This window comes from Crinia signifera, chromosome 9 (assembly GCF_055691185.1).
Source record: "Crinia signifera chromosome 9, ASM5569118v1, whole genome shotgun sequence".
Taxonomy (NCBI): Eukaryota; Metazoa; Chordata; class Amphibia; order Anura; family Myobatrachidae; genus Crinia; species Crinia signifera.
In genome coordinates this window covers 97,300,674-97,322,478 of record NC_139225.1, presented here as the reverse complement: position 1 = coordinate 97,322,478, position 21,805 = coordinate 97,300,674, and the positions used below count along the sequence as shown (strand labels likewise).

Genomic DNA, 21,805 nt, shown 5'->3' with positions numbered 1-21,805 from the left:
AAGGGTGCCAATCAAAGCACACCCTAAGAAAATGTAAAATATATATTTAGTGCCAGTTACATATCATGCCCCCAGTGGCAGTCACTGATGTCCCCAGTAGTGCTTCTAGCAAAAAATAAATGAACATATTCAACAAAGGTTATCCAAAAAGTAGATATTCATTTGGTTTGTACTGTACACAAAAAAAAAAAAAAAAAAAAAAAAAAATCGGCAAAGCTGGGTACACACTGGACAACATTTAAAAAGATGTTGCCGGTTCAGATGGGTCGGAATGGCAAAATCTAAATGAAGTCCAGTGTGCACGTACAATGTCACCAGTGCGTCATCAGCGACATCCTTTGTACATGCAGAATGACTGAGGATATCTTTAATGAACCAGGAATCCCCCAACCGTTGCTCAAGGTGGCATAGGCAAGTGTGTATCCCAAGTACCGCCGCGCAAGAGGTTGGTATCCCAAGTACCGCCGCGCAAGAGGTTGCTGTATACAGTACATGCGTCACCCAGCAAGAGCCTCCACTACAAACCGGGAACTAAGGATTTCATAACAGAAGATATTACTATGTCAGTATATGAACATTAGCACACGTCGCCAAGGTATAAACTACTCAATAGGAATTGTGCAATTACTAGAGTGAGGTCTATATTATATTTGGTTCTGAGGATTCCATTGGTTGGTATAAATTAGTTAATAAAAAAAATATGGATGTTACCTGAGAAAAGTAACCACAGTTCTCCTCTCAATGTCTCCGGAATGCCCCGAACTACTAAATGCCGAGTTCTTCTTGTCCGAAACATACTAACTCCACGGCCACATTCTGTGAAGAGGATATTCCAAGACTGCTCCTTCATTTTCTCTTTTAACTGGAAAAATTATTGACATTTATTATTGTATCTATTGCACACATAACTCAGCAAGCAGAGGAGACCGCAAAAGGTAGAATGAACCTTATACATACCTTAGCACTATACTAAATAATAGTCTATAGCAGTGTTCAAAGAACGGTGTGCAACAGTGCCTCAGGTTGGTGGTCCAGGAGCAAAACAAATTATTAATGGTCAAATTGACCAGTGCTATTGGCTGCCAGTCATAAAATTTGTGGACAATTAGAACCACATGGGTGTACTCAATTCATGGCCGATTTTTCCTACAGTCGGAAAATCTGCATTTTTGGTCGAATTTACATTTGACCTTTTCATTACAAGTGTGAAACATGTGGATCAGCGATTTACTCTTCTAGTGGAAAATTCAATTTCTAACTTAAAGTCTTCAACAGCAGAAAAAGCAGGCACATTAAATAGGACAGGATTGTATACAGCATGTCCACCACCACCACCACCACATGGGGGGGGGGGGAGGTCAGATGTAACAGATAATTAGATCTGGGGGAGTTATTTTGTTTCTGAGCAGGGAAAATACTGACTGCTTTATTTTTACACTGCAATATAGATCTCACTTTAAAGTAAAACCCCACCCAAATCTAATTCTCTCTGCACATGTTACATCTGCCCCACCTGCAGTGCACAAGGTTTTGTTCATTTGGGTAGGAATTTGCCTTTGCGAGTGAACCAGAATAAGGGCCTTTGTGTATTAGCCAGAAACATTGTGGCTTCTATAAAAAGAAGCTACAAGTTAACTCATGATTAACGGATACTGTTTGTAAGGAAATTCTACAAAAGACGATACATAATAAATCTGCAATACTAAGGGAGCCAAAATGCTTTTATTCTTACCATTATTGGATCAAGGTTTTCTGCATCTTGGGGGTGGAAAACGGTCATCAGCGCCTCGGTGCTCACCGTTTTACTGGTGCCTTTTGGACCCACCATAGGATGTTCTCCCAGGAAGTCTTCAGTGAGATCATTACATCCAGTCTAAGAAGATGGAAACAGTGTTGTGCCTATAGTGAAATGCAGAGCTGGCATAACAAGCATATAAAAAGGAGTATGCCAATGTGATTTTATGTAGTCACCAGCTGGAGTCATGGCGTATAGGGGGCAAATCCAAACACACAGCACACGCGCGCTAGATTGCTTGCATACAGGCTAGCTGGTCCCCCCACACACACACACAAACACACACACACACACACACACAATACATGCCACTAATTTGCTGTATACCCACACAGTGCACATGCTAACTTGCTACACACATTCTATCTTGCTGAGCAAACACCCCACCACTAGCTTGCGATGCACACATCCCACAAACACACCGCACTCACGCTAGCTTGCTGCACGGGCATATTATCCAGCTCATTTTACACTACATTGTGGAGCGGGACTAGGCCATCCATGACAACCTTGTGCTATTTTGCATCCAGTAGCTTTGAGGCGATGCACTTGATGGTAGGTTATGGGTTAAATTACAAATTACCTCAACAGAAGAAGTATGCTGTGGACTTGTTACTGCACATTTGGATCTCAGCCTTGCCACCAGAGAATCAAAGTCTCGAACATCAGTGAAACGGAATAGATTCTTCCCTTTAGTACTAATTGTAGCAGCCCTTGTAGTAGCATCAGACTTCTCAATGGCAATAATCTGTAAATGGAATTCACATGAATGATCTAAAAACAGTAGAACAGTAAATAAAAGGATAAAATAGTACACGTCAGAAAGGGAAAATATTTTTATTATAGACAAACGGTGCAGGTTTCACATAGAAGGCCTTGAGCAGATTTGTGTGCAGGGCCAGAGAGGGCGGCCAGGGTGATGTATACTGAGGGGGTGTGGCAATATCTGTGGAGGTGTGGCCAGACAACCTCTGCAAAAAATAATAGGTTTACATGCACAGGGTATGCTGGGGCCCCTGTAGCAAGTCTTGTCTCACATATACAATACATGTGCACAAACCCTTGCAACTGAATAAACATCTACAACTATAAAATGTAACTGTTACCGCAGTGGGGTACCCAGGGTCAGACTACCCATAAGAAAGCACAGGTGACTCAGCATGCTAGATACAACCTGCAGTGTCTTCAGTTAGTACTCCAGTGCACTAACTGTTGAGACCCCCAAGTAGTAGTAGTTTGTTTATTTATAAGGCGCCACAAAGTGTCTGCAGCGCCGTACATAGCAAACAAAAAGACAAATTACAAGGTTACGTACAGGGTGTGTTGATAAAATACAGCATAAATAGGGTTATAGCTGGTAGAGCTACCCCCAAGGTCAGAGGAGTGTGTGCTGACCCGATAAGTAGAGCCCCATCATGCCCTGGTGACACGCCATATATGTGAAGGGGTATTCAATGCCAGCCACTATCTTCAACAGGGGAAATAGCCTTCCGACTGTAGAGTTACAGTTAAGCTGTGCGAAAATGGCCCAGGCTTCCAACTGTCGGGATGTTCCGACGGTCAGAATCCCAGATTGAATACCCCCCAAAGAATACTCTAGGCCCTTGATGGCTAACCTTGGCACTCCAGCTGCTGTTGAACTAAACATCCCAGCATGCTCTGCATCAGATATAGCATGGCCAAAAAAGCAAAACTGAAGCAGAGCATGCTGGGATGTGTAGTTTAAAAACATCTGGAGTGTCAAGGTTAGTCAACAAGGCTCTAGGGCGGCTAATGAAATAGTTTATGAATGGAATAGAGAAGGGTGTCCCAAACTGGTATCTCGCTTTAGGTCACATAGGATCTTAATTCAGGTCTAGGTGTACCCCTGTACTCCACTCCAGGTTACTTCCTTGGCTCTAATCCAGCAGGATTTCACCAGACATGGCCTCAGTATGAAAAAGTGAAATCTCTCTTTCTACGGCCAATTTAGCACCGAGCACATTTCATAATTATAGCATCCCAAAGGATTTTTCTTCTTGCTCTCTTTAGTCTATCATTGTGGGAAAAAAGTATATTTACGTTGTAACTGTACCTCTCGCAACGGAATGATTGTGCTGTACAGACTTCCATCGTGGCTAGCAAAGCAAATGTAGTTCTCAGAAACGCACATCTTTCCCAGTGTGTTTAAATGGCTGAAAGGTATCCACAGAAAACACTCGTGCACCTCCTGCAAGGTCTCTTCCTTTGGCAGTCTGAAGTAGGTAGTGAAGTGTTCGCTGTGAGCTCGTCTTTCCAGACCTCTAGTGGAGAGAGCAGCCAATTGCAAATGTTACAGAATAACAACAGGTTATACTCAAGTCTGCATTCAAGTAGAAGCTGTACTTAACCGTTGTGGGCTATTGTAGTGGCTGGGACCATTCAATTACAGCCTGCAATAAACCTGATGCAGTCTTGAACAGAAACCCACAGAACATACCCTTATGGTAGGTGCCACAAATGGGTTCACTGCATTTTTACCGAGCAAGAAAAAATAAATTGTAATTGAATAGCCAGAAACTAGCACATACTTCCTTAAATAGTAAGCTTTCTAGCCTGACTGAATTCGGCACTTAGGTAACTGAAAAATTACAGCTAAAAATATTTATTTATAACACCACCTAACCCTAGATTCCCACTGTCAAGGATACTTGAAGTTCAGGAAAAGTGACACTGAAGCAACAACTTCCTTATACCTGTGATGCTAACACAGGGCCGGCACCCCCAAGTCTGACCATCACAATATTAACCCTTTGATTGCCAAAATCTCGGTGAGAGATGTGCAAAAATAGCCGCAAAAAATGCCAGTGCCGCTCACATTTGTTATATGAATTCAAATTAAAATGTGTAAAAAAAAAAAAAAAAAGGATTATATTTCCTATAAAAAAGGTAAACATACAGGTCATTATGATGAATAAAAAATGTTTGCTTGGCGATTGTCACACCAATTTTGGCGAATTCACTTGGCACTCAAAAGGTTAAGAAGGACCCAGAGAGGCATCCTTGCTGAACTAAATGCACACGACAGGTAAATCTTTTATCAATGCAGTATAGTTTATTGAATACACCAATCAAAAGGTATCCACACTTTCCTTTTAATTATTATGCATATAATAAAAGAATTGGATATGCAAAAATTAAAAAAATATTTTTTTAATGTAAAATTACACTTAAGCCATTTTTTCCCTTATTTTTCCTTTGTAACAAAATGATACTTAATATTTTTACTTTAACAAAAAGTACAAGTTAGTCATTAAACACCTTTTAAAAGTGACTAGTATTTTCATTTCGCCCAGTGCCATTTTTCTTCATAAATCTGCTAATTAATTTTTTCGGGGGTCTAGGAAGGTCTGCCCACTTTTTCATGTACCTGCTACCTTTTAGGGGGTATTCAATTTGGGATTCCAACTGTCGGAACGTCCTAACAGTCAGAATTTGAGGCTGTTTCCGTTTCATCAGACAGTCACTCGACAGTAAGAATTCATCTTTCCGGCTGTTAAGTGTTAGAAAAGTCCATTGGATCATCAAAAACGGAAGCAGATGCGAGTGCGGATAATTCCCATCGGGAAATATAGGCACATATTGAATACCCCCATTACATACCATCTTGCTATTTTATACTATATTATTTCGATAATGTATAAATAGGACACAACAGGAATTAGGATGTTGGTTAGTGATCATGTAATGCAGTGGTTCTCAACCTCAGTCCTCAAGTACCCCCAGCAGCATGGACGTGCGCCACCGCCCAGCAGTGCACATTTTCCAGGTATCCACACAGAGGCCAGTATTCAATGAGAAAAATTTGCCTTCTTTTATGGCGAGTTTGTGCTGTTTTCGCGTTGGAAGGAGCATTTTGCTCTCCAAAAGTGAACCACCCTATTCAATGTGATATTTTCGCCGTCTTTTTAAGTGATTTTCGCCGTGTCTCTCCGTGTAGCAATTCTCCATCTTTTCATGGAGAACTGGAATGTGAACTTTTAAACTAAAAGGTTTTTTTTTTTATTTTAGTGTAAAAAAAAAAAAATCAGGATTTTTTTTCTGTGAAGGGGCATGTTATTTTTATTCATGTGCTTATAGCACATGAATATATATTTAATTTTAAAAAAAATATTCCACATATGTTCTGGGGCAGCCAGGGAGACTTTAATCTCCCTGGCTGCCACCGTCCCCCGGCTCCCTTCCAGCTCCCTGCCGTGGACGCTCGTCCGCTGCAGGGGCGGCGAGTCTTAACCACATTGAATAGTGGGAGCAGGAGAGGCAGTGAGCCCTCCGGAACAGGGCGAGAGAAAAAATTTCACGTTGAATACTGCCCAGAATCACAAATGAAATAATTAGCTCCACATGTGGATCTTTTGAAATGTGTCAGTGAATAATGAGTGCAACGGTCAGGTGACCTGGAAACCATGCACTGTTGGGGGTACTTGAGGAACGAGGTTAAGAACCACTGGTGTAAAAGGACCAAGCATACAGTTCTCTGATGTCATCATTTACCTCTTTGTGATTTGCATGGGATCATTCAATATCGGATCATTTTCAAATTTCTCCTTGTCGAATAGTCTTCCAATAGCATAGCCTGCAAGTTGCTCCATCAAAACAAAGGTCTCATTGATGTGCATAAACATAGAGAAGTAATGGTCTTCCCCCTGGGAGCAAACATGTATACTCTCGGTGAGAAGGACTGTGGAGGTCTTCTCCAGTCTTAAGATTTCATCCCATGATATGATAAGTTTAACTGGGGTAAAATAACACAACTGAATATTACTATACATTCACAGTTTAATGGTTTTTGGACATTTGAACTACTCATTACTGGGCACAAGGGATTCCTAAATGGTAAAAACATTCTACATGCTCGAATAGCGTAACATAATCAGATGTTCTGCTCAATGTTCTAATGATTTTATAAGAGGAGACAGAAAATCTGCTAGGCAGCTCAAATGTAATAAAACAATCACATGGAGGGAGCATTACCCGAGAGGATTATCACTTGAGCTAAAAATTGGATTATAAATCTCTGAAACGATTAAGCCTTATGCTGTGAGGCAGAAGGGGCACCAGACCATTGCTCAAGGCCAGCATAGAAAATATATTTAGTTCTTATTTCCCAAGTAACAAACACCTGTATACTCTAACCTCATATGGTTGTGGCCCTTGAGAAACGGGTAGTTCACACAGACTTCTGGTAGGCTTTAAATCTGCAGCCTTCATTAAGGTGGTTAACAAATAATGGAAGATTATTAACTGTATATTATCATTACAGATGGGGACCAAAGATAAATTCTTTACCATTGTAGGATTTTCCTTGGGCTGCACCCACTCTTTGGAATACCCTCCCATGTGCAATAAGAGACTACTCTAGTCTCCAACCCTTTAAGAGTTCCCTGAAAACTCACCTCTTTAGGCAAGCTTACCAAGTTCCAGAACCGCCCACATAACCTTCATAAACCTTTCCTATCCAATTACATCCTCACTGTACCATCCACATATCCTCAGTCACTTTCTCCCTCACTTTCCCATCCACCTGACCCCAGACCAACATTGCCTATCCTTGTGTATCAATGCCTATTTCCCTATAGTTTGTAAACTTGCGAGCAGGGCTTTCCTACCTCAATGAAACAACACAACAGAATAATTTTATGAGATTTACCCATTATTAGAATGATCTTGATTATACATAAGAAGTTCTAACATGCTACGTGCCTAGTAATCAAAATAATCATATCTCAATCAGAGATGGGCAGGTTAGGTTTTACCCAGATTTACTCTGTTCTCCAATCCGGATCGTATTGGCTGTCGGCTGTCACGTGTTTTGGATAGCCAATAAGATACCACTTTGAGATATGAGTAAAACAGAATCAGGACTTTTCCACACACACGCGCACACAGACACACATATTCACCCTATACTAGTGGGTGCCGGATGGCTCCCCGACAGTCGGGATTCCGACATTCTTTACGCCGACGTCGGAATCCCGACTGCTCCCTCGTGGGGGACCACGACCCCCATAGAGGGAGAATAAAATAGGTGGCGAGTTCAGCTCGCCACCGTGCCCGCAAGGGGCTTCATTGCGCTCCCCCCGCTGTGCAGTTGGGATTCCGACGTCTGAGTAATGACTGTCGGAATCCCAACTGTCGGTGAAATATACAACACCCATACTACTGAAGTCACAAAATCTAATAATGTTTTAATTTTAGTTATTATGAATTTGGACCAATTTCAATGAACAGACTTACACTCGGAACCTAGCAGAAATGAATAGAAGCTTAGGAAGTTGGTGCTGAGATACAGCCATCCCTGACACGGCACTCTCCCCCTCCAGTAACTGCATGAGTAATAGGTCACCAGCTTCTCCTGATCTGGCAACCCAAAGCATTTCTCAAACTTCAGGAGAGCTTCACGGAATTTTTCAGGATCTTCTTCTTTTACAAAGGAACCCTTTCCTTCTTCAGCAATCAGCCCCTTAAAGGAAATGGTAAAGTGAGTTTATGCAGTTTCTCCTCTTTTTACGATCACCCCCATACTGTATATATTTCTAACATAGCTGCTGTTTTATTATTGAAAATATAAGTACACTGATAACATGCTCTTAGCATGAATAAGTAGTAACACCTGCAATTTAAATGTTGGCAACAGAGTATTGGGAATTACTTGATGTCCATAGCAAACCAGCAAGAAGATAAAACATAGTGCCATTAGGAACTTGTGGTGGAATATTAGTATGTGTGGAGGAGGGGGTTATATTAGACAAACCATTAAATGTTACTAATAAAAAATACTGAAATGGAGTTTAAAGGATCTTAAGTTCTATTTTGGTTGACCACTATTTTAGTACCGCGTAATTGTCAGACAGCCATTTCTGCAAAGCAAGTGCAATTATATCCGTTCCTTTTACTTAGAGGAGCCTGCACTACACCTAAATGCTGAATCCAACAATATTCTCTCCACCCCTATTACAGACAATTATAATGAACACTTACCACAACAATATCAAATACCAATGGTCTTTTTAATTTAGTGTAACAGGGATACTTACAAAGATGCTGCCAGTGTTTATTATAACTTATATGTTCTACAAGGTGCCATGATGCCCCCTCCTGTGGGGTCCTCTGCTGAGCTGCTGCCAGCATACCACTAACAATGATGGGTAGGTGATTCATGCACATGCGCTGCAGCAGCCTGCATAGTACGGGAACCCATTAAGGTGCCCACACACCAGAAAGATCTGCGATCTGAAGATGTGCGCATAATAGCCTCGAAATCCTTTGTCTGCCCTGGACAAAAGATTTCAGGCAAGCGCACATCTTTACCAAAGATTTTTCTTAAGATCCCATGTGCGTTCCTATGGATCTTTTGATCTTTCATGCAGCATGTAAGATCAGAAGATTCAGCAAAAGATCCACAGGAGCGCTCAACGGACCGATATCGGCCAATTTTCGACCAATCATCGGACGATATATCGGAAATCGGCAATCTGCAAAAAAATCGTTCGAGTGTGTGGGCACCTTTAGGGCTTTTTCACACATTGTGGTTGCCGCCGGACGGCAAAACACTGCACGGCTTAAAAGCCGTGCCGTCCCTGCAGTGAGTGATGTACTGCTATGTGTCCATTCATATGGGATGGTCACAGCGCGGCCAACGGGTAGCAGCCGGATCTTACCACTGCAGTGGCCATCCTGTCCTCACAGGTCAGTGTGTGCTGAGGGCGACGGGGGCCTTTCACACACACCGGTCATTTGGTGTGCGGTTTTAGCTCTCCACCGTTCCCAAACTGACGTCACTATAATTTTCACCCACAAATTTGCACAGCACTGGCTCACGGAGCCGGTGCATGTGAAAGAAACAACTGTCAGTCAAAAAGCCGGACAAAATGTGTCCGGCTTTTTGCCGTACGGTCAAAACCGGAGTGTGTGAAACTAGCCTTAAGGCCCCCATACACTAGGGCGACTTAGAACAAGTCGCCCCCGACTTCCCCCTGAGCTTCCCCGGCTGCTCCCCGGGGGAGCTTGATTAGATTGGCACTTGATGTGCCATTTTTTACATGTGATAAATCGTCTCGATTTACCACATGTAAAAAACCCGGGGAGCAGGGGGGGGGGGGGCTACAGAAGTGGGAGCTGGTGGGAGCAGGGGGGCTGGGGACGCTGCGGGGGACACGTCTGTGTCCCCTGCTGCTGGGAACGCTGCGGGGGACAGCGTCTGTGCGGCGAGGTGGTAGAGGGAGCAGGGGGGGCTGGGGACGCTGCAGGGGACACGTCTGTGTCTCCCGCTGCTGGGGACGCTGCGGGGGACAGCGTCTGTGCGGCGAGGCGGTAGAGGGAGCAGGGGGGGCTGGGGACGCTGCGGGGGACACAGGCGGCATAGAGCCGGGCAGGGGGAGCCGGCGGGAGCTGTCAGTGCTAGAAAAAAAAGCCTATACAATGAATGGGAAGCCTGTGATTGGCTGAGCGCTCTCTCAGCCAATTGCTGACTGGCTGAGAGAGCGCTCAGCCAATCACAGGCCGCCCATGCATTGTTTGGGCTTTTTTTTTTTTATTCAATACTGACAGCTCCCGCCGGCTCCCCCTGCCCGGCTCTATGCCGCCTGTGTTCCCCGCAGCGTCCCCAGCCCCCCCTGCTCCCTCTACCGCCGCGCCGCCCCACTAGGTCCCAAGTCGGGTGGTCGGACGTGCAGCAGGTCCGACCACCCGACGCAGATCCGATGCGCACGGGACCGCGCATCGGATCTGAGGGGACATCAAAACTAGCCGATTTTGGTCCGATTTCGGCCAGATCCGACTGATCTGGCTGAAATCTGACCAAAATCGGCTAGTGTATGGGGGCCTTTAGTGGCTCAGCAAGGCCCTCCAGGCAATGGGGACTGTACAAAATCATTATCAGCAGTAAGATAAGCTTATGGTTTGCTAAATACAAAAAAAAAAAAAAAATTTACTTACTCTGATTTTCCCTTGAACAAAGCTATTTATATCATCACTTGAGTCAAACACTGACAGTGTCTTCAGAACATTCCTCTCCAGCCATTGCCAGTGCTTCAAAATCTCATCTCTGTTAGCTCCTAGAAAAGAAGGGTAATGTAGCTGAAATGAAACAAGTCAAAAACTCCACTCAACCCACTCTACTGTATTCGCAGCAGACCTTTTACACCATAATTGTGTTAGATTTCTCGGCGGGACGCAGAAGTGGTTCATATTTTACTTACTGTAAACAGATGCATGTAAAGCCTACGGAAATGAAAAGTGTATGATAATGGAAAGCAATAGAGAGAAGATTAACATGAGTGTTCCCGCAGCTAGTCCCAACAGAACCCTCCCACTCACTTATAAGCAGCACAAACAAGAAAGCGTGTGGGTTGGTTTAGGGAAGAAAATGGTGGTATGAGAGCCAGGAATGACAGAGCAATCCTTCCATGAAACAGACTCAGCAACTACCTCTATGGATGCTCACTTCGCGTCCTTTTACATGAGGCAACTTAACTCTTTGTGCGCCAAGTGAATTTGTCAAAATAGGTGTGAAAAGTGGCAAGCAAACATTTTTATTCAGCATAAAGAACTGTATACCGTTATTATGCTACGGTAATCTTGGGTTTATGTGCTGCTGCTGCTGCTGCTCCCTCCCTACTCCTACAGGATCAATTAGAACAGCAACCTTTACAGTCAGAATAGATTATCTATGCAGTGAGTAAATGAATTACAATGTTTACTTGTTAAATCTGTGGAACATGTTACAAGAACTATGTAATGAGTCTGACTCCTGGGGGCTTATTTAGATGGAAGGTCTATTTCAGATGGGATGTTGCTATAGGAAACCAGATACTATTAATTATATTTTGATTCTGATTGGTTAAATAGATTAACAATCCATCTCAAACAGAACGCCCATCTTAGTAAATAAACCCCTAGGTCTCCCAACAAATATGTAACAGTCTTGTGCCCTGTCACATGAAGAGAGTCTGCAGTGGTAATTCATCATAGCCAGGTGACACATACTGTAATAATCATCATGGTAACCAGGATGATGTAATAATTTTGTGCTGATGTAAGTAGAATTCTGTATATCTGTTTTACCACTGTTATATACTGTATATTTATGCTGTGCAAATGGTTTTCAGAACATTACAGCAGCTTCTATTGTCACAGCCTTTGTAGTGACAGTGACACCATTCCCAGTGGAAGGACCTGATGTGCGGATATGAGTGGACACAGCAGAGTGTGAAAGTATCATAGGAGGAAAGCACCATGGTTGTGTAGTATGTCACACTTCCACTGCACTGTGACAAATACAATGTAAATGTAAACAAAACAATAAAAAATGCGGTACTTAAGTAGTATCTGGGCTGCCGATTTTCTTAAGGCATACAATCAGATGCGATTTGACGCGATTTTCAGCAAAATCGCATGGAATCGCATGCGATTTGATGCGATTTTGCATAGGATTCAATGTTAACAAGGTCCTGTTCATTTCCCCACTATCCAAGTGGGCACGGAGTTGGATATAAACCTGTGGCGAGCGCAGCGAGCCACCGAGCCCCGCAGATTTCTTAAAAAGTATTCTGTGTCCGCTCGCCACAGGTTTATATCCAACTCCATGCCCACTTGGATAGTGGGGAAAGGAAAAGGCCCCCTTTTTCCCATTGAACTCAGACCATTTTAACATTGAATCCTATGGAAAAATCGGGACCATCGCATCGCATACGATTTGGTCGCATGCGATGCTACCGATCCGATTTCTAAATCGGACGCCCAGATACTACATAAGTACCAAAAATGCTGTTCATTTCTGAAAAAAAGGATTCAAATGGTAATTAAATTAAATGAAGAAGAATATTTTAAAATAACTTTAAAGGGGATACAAAAAAATTGGACTTATGTATTATCTGGGCTCCCATGTTAAATGCACCCCATTTTTTCATACCCCTACTATCCAACTACGCATGGAGTTGATTTTATATAGTGTAGCGAGCACAGCGAGCCACCGTACCCGAAGTATGGCGAGCGCAGCGAGGGGACGCGGTCTCATAAGAAAAACGGGAGCCCAGATATTACATAAGTACCAACAAAAATCAATTAGCAAATCATCTCCCAAAATCAAGTGAAAATCTGGGGTATTGGTTCACTCCCAGCAACTATCATGGATTGCGGTGTGGGGATTACCTAGATTTCACGAGACATCACATTGTTAAGTTCTCGCTTCAGGTGAAGAACTTCTTTAATATATTGTACAGAGCTGATTTGATGCACACGCCAGGGTTACTGAAGCCAATAACTTCTTGCATGATGCACTTTAACAGCTGCACAGTCTGCAGTAGCTTATACAGTGTCCATGTTGAAATTCGGGACAAAAAAAAAGTGAAATACTCATGTCGACTTTTTGACTGTCGACCTTCCATTTGTTGATCGAATGCGTGTGTGGACCTTAGCCATATTGACCTACCACTTGTATGTCGACCTTCATAGTGTCGAGCCTACCCGTTGCAAAATAGAGGACTAATACAGAAATGAAGTTGCTCAATAAGGGTTCCAAGCTTGTCCTCTACTCACCACATGCGATGGACCAATACACTTGAGAGTCAGGGGTTTGGTGGAGAATTCTAAATGGTGCTACTTTAGCAGTTGAATCCAAGACAGCATCAAGCGTCCCAACGAGAAGACCTGGCCAGGGCATGGAAGTACAAATGGATAGTTATTTGTCAATTGTACAGAAATACACACAAGGTAATCACTACTATAAAATAAGAAGGGCACAGTCACTGTACTTTAAAAGTTTTACTGATGAAGGGGACAGCAGGTAAAATGATAACATGATAAGGGGGGGGGGGCACATGAGAAGGACAGAGGTGGAGGATGTGGAACCACTGGTGGGTTAGATGTTAGGATTAATGCTGAGTGAGGACTATCCTAAAATGAGCTAGGTTAAGCATGGTTTGGAATATGGAAGGAGGATTATGGGGACCCAACTTTTTTAATGGACACAATTGGGTATATTTACTAAAGATGAATCTGAAATCAAATCAACATTGCTCAAAATCGACCTAAAGTAAATGTACCCGGATGGATTAGTCAGCGTTTTGTTATACAGTCCATTCCAAATTTATGTCAGATGGGGCAAACACCATTAGGGTATGAGGGTGGGTTTTTACCAGGATTGCGGTTGGGTTTCCATTGTCCAATAGGGGCATACATGCCTCAGATCATCATGTGGGAAGTCTTAATGCTAGAGCATACAACGACATTCTAGTGCGCTTTGTGGCAACTGTTTGGGAAAATATCCTTTCATCTAAACAATGACATAAAAAATGGCTTGCCATTTTTGGTGCGGAAATATTTAACTGGCCTGCACACAACCATGACCTCAACAATAAAACCTCTTTGGGATGAGCTGGAATGCCAACGGCAAGTCTGGCCTAAACACCCAACATCAATGCCCAACCTTACTATTGCGGCATGTCACCAGTAAAGCTTCTAAACAGTGGTAAATACTTATACACATTTTCGGACGGACACACATCTAGCCACAGCCAGCATTAATGGCTAATATCAATATAAGGTTGAGAGCTGCAATATTATATTCAATAATCAGGTCAATTGACATTTCAGGAGGTCGAGCATAGCGCTCAGATCTGGACATTATTAATTATACAAAGTGCAATATTTAACGTTTTCTGGTTTTTAAGCTATGCTTTGAAACAGATTTCTTGATAATAACATGTAATGAATAAAAGTATATTATTGTTTATTAATTGATTCTTTGGTGCTCTCTTATATTTACAGATGTATTTAGATAAGCATAATACAAGTTTCATGTAGAAGTCTGAGGGCTAATAATTTTTTCTAGTATAAACACATTAGCAATCACGCTAGCACTCAATGGAATTATGAAACTGACATTTTATTTATCAGGTGCCCTCCATAGTAGAATAGTCATCGATGCGATAGACAGCATGGCACGATGGCGGCACCCTGGGCAACAAAAAACTCAGTACAGCATTCCCTGGTACTTCAACATTCAATGCCCTTTTAGCAGTGCTTTCATGTTAAAGTGACGTATTAAAGGCAATGAAACATTGAAGTAACTGAGAATGCTGCACTGAGTCTGTGTCTAATCTCTAACAGGGCTCAGTATAAAACCAACATCGGCTATAAAAAAATATATATTTTTTAAACAATTCAGCTTCTGTCTAAATTGTGTCAAATGAATGTAAAGGTCACTAGGGGTACATAGAGCTGTAGTGCGCCATTTTGAGATTACAGCGTAATTTGTATTTATTTGGAGGTATTATTAATTAACTGCAAGGTTTTGCTGAAAGACGGACCTAAAACATTTCATGTATGCTGGAACTGAGCAAAACAAGTGGGGTATAAGTGCCGCAGTGCCTGCAATTCACATGGATATAAAGAAAGAACAGGTCAATGAATTTAGCTGTTTTTCAATATAAAAAACAAAACAAAAAAAAATCAGCATTGGCAAAGATTGCAATACCAAAAAATATGATTTAACCCTTTCAGTGCCAACATCTGTGTGAGATGTTTAAAATATCTGCTTAAAAACACAGCGTTGCTCTTATTTGTTATATAAATTCAAATGAACAAAAAATGTGTAAAAAAAAAAAAAGATTATATTTCCTATATAAAAGGTAAACATTACAGGTCATTATGATGAATAAAAAGGTTTGCTTGGCAATTTTCACACCTCTTTTGACAAATTCACTTGGCACTCAAAGGGTTAATGCAGTTGGTCCACCAGAAAGAAAAAAGATGCCACAAAAAAAAAAAAAGGAGCTGGCAAGTCATTGTTTGTGTTTGGCAAACTATTTTATATCCCTACTGTTCCTGCAGATCCAACACTGCCAGTCTGTGTCTACAATATTAAACGCCCACATAATCTAGCACTGAAAATAATTACACACTTTCTGCCAACTGTGAAAATGATATCATTGAATACTTGTCAAGTTTAACAGGTGTAAATATTCGGTGCCACAAAATCACATAAAATAAAATGACAGGTTTCTATAAATTGTATACATTGTCTTCAGGATACCAGAAAAGGGCTATCCACCTACAGATTACTTTAATTTAGCAGCTGGAGCATGACCTTTTGGATCTGAGGGGCCCATTTATCATTCAATATTTGCGGCTAAATCGCCGAACACTCTTTTTCGGGGGTTAGCTGCAAATATTAAGTATCACCTCAATGTATGCAGGAGGGATCGCAGCAGGAATCACTGGTCCCTGCTGCGATCTCTCCTGCACCGTACCGCCGCCGGCCGCTTTCCCCATAGGTTTCTTTGGGGGACGTAAAGCTGTCTGACGCATCGCTTCCCCCATTCTGAGATTGCGGTAGCCCATTGTAGTCTATGGGCTACACACCGCACTGGGGTCAGTGCTCACCACGCAAACGCAGACTCCCCCCAACGCCAGCTAAGCACAACGCAGGGACGTCCCTGCATGTCAGGGATGATACATCCCACCGTTAGGATCACAATGTAAATGCGATCCATGATAAACGGGCCCCTGAAACACAAATTGCCTTTCCACCTAGCTTCAGCTTGGCCTATGGAGGAGCAGCATGTATGTTTTTCCTATTGTTTGATTATTATTTTTATGGTCTGGGGATCGGCACAATCTTGACTTGTACTGGATATGGCTGCAGTGTGCAAATTCCAAGGACAAGAATATAAAAGTAATTTAGAAAGCCACATATTTAATATAAGTTGCACAAAGGCTTGTACAGGTCAATTAGCTAAAAAAAGCAACAGTTTGCAACTATATAAATTTTATTTTGAAACAATATATTTTTCCATTATTTACTGTTTCTTTATTACCAAAACATCCCCTATAGAAATAAACAAACAAACCCTAAATCATAAATGCAACAGATTAAAGGCCCCCTTAAGGTGTGTACACACTTGTACAATAATTAGCAGCCCATATTACACACTGCTCTGTGGGCGTGCTGTACTAGCACAGATCACATTGCATTGCATGTGCATCCGTTGTGCATGCAATGCAATGTGATGAAACCTAAGTACAATAAGTATGTGCAAGCACATACTTTTTGTACTTAGGTTTCATCAAATTGCATCGCATTGCATGCACAACGGATGCACATGCAATGCAATGCAATGTGATCCGTGCTAGTACAGCACGGAAAGCACGCCCTCATAGCAGCGTGTAATGGAGCCCACACACGCACCGATCCCAGCGTGCGTTGTGGGCTTAACTAGCACACATAGCATCGCATCGTATGCCTTGTGCATACGATGTGCATGCGATGCTATGCTAGAAAAAGCTAGTACAAAAAGTATGTGCAGCACATACTTTTTGTACTGTACGATGAGGTGCCGCGGGAGCGCGCACCCCATCGTACAGCATCGCACCGCCGGCAACGGTGCGTGTGTGGGCTCCAATAGACTATGTATACAATTTAGACTATCTGCATACACTTGTCCAACAAGTTGGACCTGATTGACTTGAGATTTATCCTATGTGCAGGAGGATCAATCTCTTGGTTACCCAATGCGCAAGGGATTGTGCATTGGGTCCTCTAAACACATCAGATTTCCCACTACACACAATGGACAAAGTATTTGCACACTGTGCAGAGTGGGTCCTGGTGATTGATGGATCCCAATTACCAGTTCTAATTTAGCACCTACTTTCTGACACATGCACATCCACTTACAGTGACATATGCACACAGGTTGGTCGCCAATGCAAAGTTTAGAAAGATTGTAGGATTTACATAAATGTTCAATTTAGTTTTAATCTCCCATAATCCTGACACACAAGGAAAACAGAGGACATACGTTCCTTACTGGAGACAAGCCCTGCCACTCATCCATCTGTACAGAGAGCTAGATTCCTACCTTTGGGTAATGAAATGATGGCTGAAAGCGATCGGTGCTAATATGATAACATTAAAGTATACATTTAATACCGGTGACACTTCCAATGACACCACTGCAGTCTATTAACTATTTACAAGCCCTTCCGGCAACACACTCTGCCATAGAAACTAATTAACCCATTCCAAACCTTGGCCAAGACAAAAGAGAATGTAGCAGCTGTAATAGTAACAATTAGGATATTAAGGAGAACTACGCATTTTAACAATAGAAAATCCGTGTGTGTGCGCATGTAAATATATATATATATATATATATATATATATATATATATATATATATATATAACATTTATTTTTTAATATATATTGTGACAGCAGCTGCAGGAGAACATGAAGAAGGACGTCTCTAACATATAACCCAACAAGACAAATATATAATATATCTATATCCCCAGCAGCTGACATGTACACCTAGATCCCCATGTACCTGTCAGCCCCCCGCCTTCCTCCCGATACCCCCTCCTCCTCTGCAGCACGAAGTAAGGGTTGGAGATCTCGGTCACCCATAGCTTCAGGGCATTCTTCAGGAGCACCTCCTCGGGTCTCAGCCACATCTTGTCGGTGTTGTGACCGCTCTCATCGCTTCCTGCCCACCCAGAACTCTGCAGACACGTAGGCAGCAGCCCTGCCAGGACAGTGGAGCCGCCGACGGGTGGCTCCGGGAGTTGTAGTTCTCTGCGGGCGAATCAAGGCGTGGCTAAGACTACATTTCCCAGGATGCAGCACTTCAGGGCGAGGATGCTCAGCTGCTGTTGGCGGTAGAATACTGGGAAGTCGTGGGGATGTCTACTTCTCTTTCTCTACTATTACTGGGAGACGGAGTAGCGGAGTAGCTATGAGATGTGCTGCGCACAGTGGGCAGCTGGGATAGATGTCCTCACCAACACTGGCACGTTATTCACAATTACTCACCACACATGCAGTGATTAGAGTTTTACACCATTTTGAAAACAATCCAAAATATATGTCATACTTGCCTACTTTTGAAAACTAGTTTCAGGGAGATTATAGTTGGTAGTAGAAATCTGCACAGCACCCATTGAGGGGGTGTGTCATGCTCCACCAAAAGGGGCGTGTCTAGTTCCATATACAGTATGAAGAGATTGTGAACGTGGCACCTAGAAGCGTGGGGTTGTACTGCTACATCTGAGAGGAATCTTTTAAAATGGCATATCCAAATGTAGATGAGCCCCAAAGCAGTTAGTAAGAGCTACTATACTTAGAAACAATACAAAATAGAAAGTCCCAAGGCGCAATGTGGAAGTCCTTGCTGCCTCAATGTTGATGGAGAGTCACTGAAGATCTCTCCTTCGAAGAATACTGTATTTGTGGAACAACACTGATGGTGCCTGACTCCAAATAATCGGTAGTAGTTGAGTCAGTTGGAGTGATTTTTATGTATGGAAAAATCAAAAGATAGCGTGTATAAGATATCTTCAAAATCATAAGACCAATGCTCTATAGGGAAGGATATAATCAAATCATACCAAACTCACAGTATGGAACGTGAGATCCCACACATAAAGGTATCTTTATGGGTTCACCAATCGTGCTCAATCCTAAATAAAAGATGGACTGCGCACCGTACTTACTGGAATAGAAAATTTTCACCTCTCATCAAGGTTTCTTTCGTGCTCATCAATCCAGCCCACCCATAGCTACTATACTTGCCTAAGAAAAGTGATGTCAGGGATTGTTCATCTACAGCAGTGGTTCCCAACCCTGGTCATCAAGTACCCCCCAACAGTACATGTTTTCCAGGTCTCCACACAGAATCACAAGTGACATAATTCGCTCCACCTGTGGATCTTTTAAAATGTGTCTGAATAAGGAGTGCACCTGCTGGGTGACCTGGAAAACGTGCACTGTTGGGGGTACTTGACCAGGGTTGGGAACCAGTGATCTACAGTACTGTGTTTTACACATGGCTCCCTGTGAATGGGCACAAGATGTAGCCATAGGGTTCATTGGGTACTTATATGTTAGTTGGGCGCCCACTATAGTTAGTACGCTCATACCCACACTATCCATGTTGACATGGAGTTGATTTTATATAGTGTGGGAGCCACTGAGCCCGAAGCGTGGCGAGCGGACGCAGAAAACTAAGCAAATAGTTTAGTGGGCGCCCAACTAACATATAAGTACAGATCATTGTGTTTTATCACCAATGCTGGGAAATGGTGCTGATGATTTAATGTGAATTATGATTGCCTACCTAACCATCTCCTTCAGGGACAAAATGCTCTGTTCCTGGACTTCCCTGGTAATGTATGATTGCCACCACCTGTGGTGAGCCAGGTAATTGATAAGAAAGGTGTTTCACCACAGGTGCTGGCAATCATACATTACCAGGGAAGTCCAGGAACAGAGCATTTTGTACCTGAAGGAGATACTAATCGCATATGCTGTAACATTTGCGATTAGTATAGCAAAGGGCAGCTCTTCAGATAAGCCACTCCCCCCTCCTCCTACCCGGCTGCTGCTGCGGGGTGGGCTCCGCCTTTTCCTCCCTGCACCCAGAAGGGCATGTGCAGGGCTAGGGAGGAGGACAGTGGCGGAACTCCGAGAGGCATTGGAGTCACTTGCAGCCGGGTGCCAAGGGGCGCTGAATCCATTGTCCTCTCCCGTTACCGCTGGGTCCCCATCTGGCATCGGCTCTCCTTCCTGCTGCAGGATCCCCGCTGGGAGTCAGTGCACCATACCATGTCGACCCGCTGTCATTTTTTTGCAACCACATACTGTAGTCCCCACCACAGCCCGGCCTCTAAACAGCAGCGGGACGGCAATCAATGGGGGCCGTGCGCATTGCGCACTCTTTTCTCCCTGATGCTGGACTTGCTGTCCTGCTCCATGGAGGTGCATGGGACGCTGCTGTGGCTGCCGGAGGGTGAGTGTCCCGGGGATGGCCAACAGGGAACCGACATGTGTCACTGTTGGAGCGGCTGCACATGTTACTTCTGAAGCTGAGGTCAACAGGATCATGTGTGGTGGGGAGAGGGGGGTTGTTGTTGGTGGTGTGTGGTTGTTCTCTTCCCTGGCAGAGCTAGGCATAGGCAAATGCCTAGGGAATTTGCAATGCCTAGGGGAAGAAAGGAGGCTGGCACTCAGAGGATTTGAAGTGAAATCAACTCAATTAGGTCACAGAGCCTAATACAAGTTGTTTTCACTTCAAGTCCTCTGAGTGCCAGCCTCCTTTCTTCTATATACCTGTATGTATGTATGTGTGTGTGTGTATATATATATATATATATATATATATATATATATATATATATATATATATATAAATAAATAAAGGATGAGCGGGTTCGGATCCTAGAGTTCCGAACTTACCTGATCCAAAGCCGGATCAGAGGAGTTCAATGGTCACCGCCATGTTTCCAAGGCTGAGCGTCTTCTTCCAGCTGTCGGATTCTCACAAGACCTGGGGATATATAGTTCCCGGCGGTCTGCGCCATTTTCAAACAGGCTGGTGATTTCAGACAGCACGGATGGGTCCATGCTGTCTGCTGAGGGGGGTGAGGGAGAAACCTGCTGGGGGGGTGTGGGATGATTTATGCACAGAGGGGGCTGCTAGTGCTACAGAGGGGGCTGCATTATTTTAATTAAATAAAAAAATGAAAAGCAAAAAAAAAAGTTTTTTAAATTACTGCTGCCAGGGTGCCCGCATGTGTGCTGCATCAGTCCAGGGGTGCCCGCATGTGTACTGTATCCGTCCAGGGGTGCCCACATGTGTGCTGTATCTGTCCAGGGGTGCACACATGTGTGCTTTATCAGTCCAGGGGTGCCCGCATGTGTGCTGTACAAGTCCAGGGGTGCCCCATGTGTGCTGTATCTCTCCAGGGGTGCCCGCATGTGTGCTGTATCTCTCCAGGGGTGCCCGCATGTGTCCCACATCAGTCCAGGGGTGCCCGCATGTGTCCCGTATCAGTCCAGGGGTGCCCGCATGTGTCCCGCATCAGTCCAGGGGTGCCTGCATGTGTGCCATATAATTCCATGGGTGCCTCTATGTGTCCCTTATCAGTCCAGGGGTGCCTACATGTCTGCTGTATCTGTCCAGGGGTGCCCACATGTGTGCCGTATAATTC

At 43.4% G+C, this 21,805-nt stretch overlaps 1 protein-coding gene and 1 long non-coding RNA gene across 2 annotated transcripts in view; one reads left to right on the top strand and one right to left on the bottom strand.

Annotated features, from left to right (window-relative positions):
- The window catches only part of TBC1D8B (TBC1 domain family member 8B), a 43,651-nt gene extending 25,202 nt beyond the window's left edge, over positions 1 to 18,449 (bottom strand). The window contains exons 1-9 of the mRNA XM_083159432.1: positions 18,145 to 18,449; positions 13,352 to 13,462; positions 10,751 to 10,869; positions 8,051 to 8,276; positions 6,308 to 6,548; positions 3,870 to 4,077; positions 2,379 to 2,543; positions 1,733 to 1,873; positions 712 to 862 (exon numbers count right to left, since the gene is read on the bottom strand). Of these exons, the coding sequence (XP_083015558.1) occupies positions 712 to 862; positions 1,733 to 1,873; positions 2,379 to 2,543; positions 3,870 to 4,077; positions 6,308 to 6,548; positions 8,051 to 8,276; positions 10,751 to 10,869; positions 13,352 to 13,462; positions 18,145 to 18,271 (1,489 nt within the window). The 5' untranslated portion in view covers positions 18,272 to 18,449. The remainder of the gene's footprint in view (positions 1 to 711; positions 863 to 1,732; positions 1,874 to 2,378; positions 2,544 to 3,869; positions 4,078 to 6,307; positions 6,549 to 8,050; positions 8,277 to 10,750; positions 10,870 to 13,351; positions 13,463 to 18,144) is intronic.
- The window catches only part of LOC146035793 (uncharacterized), a 40,002-nt gene continuing 36,301 nt past the window's right edge, over positions 18,105 to 21,805 (top strand). Inside the window, exon 1 of the long non-coding RNA XR_014460715.1 lies at positions 18,105 to 18,606. This is a non-coding gene — a long non-coding RNA (uncharacterized LOC146035793). The remainder of the gene's footprint in view (positions 18,607 to 21,805) is intronic.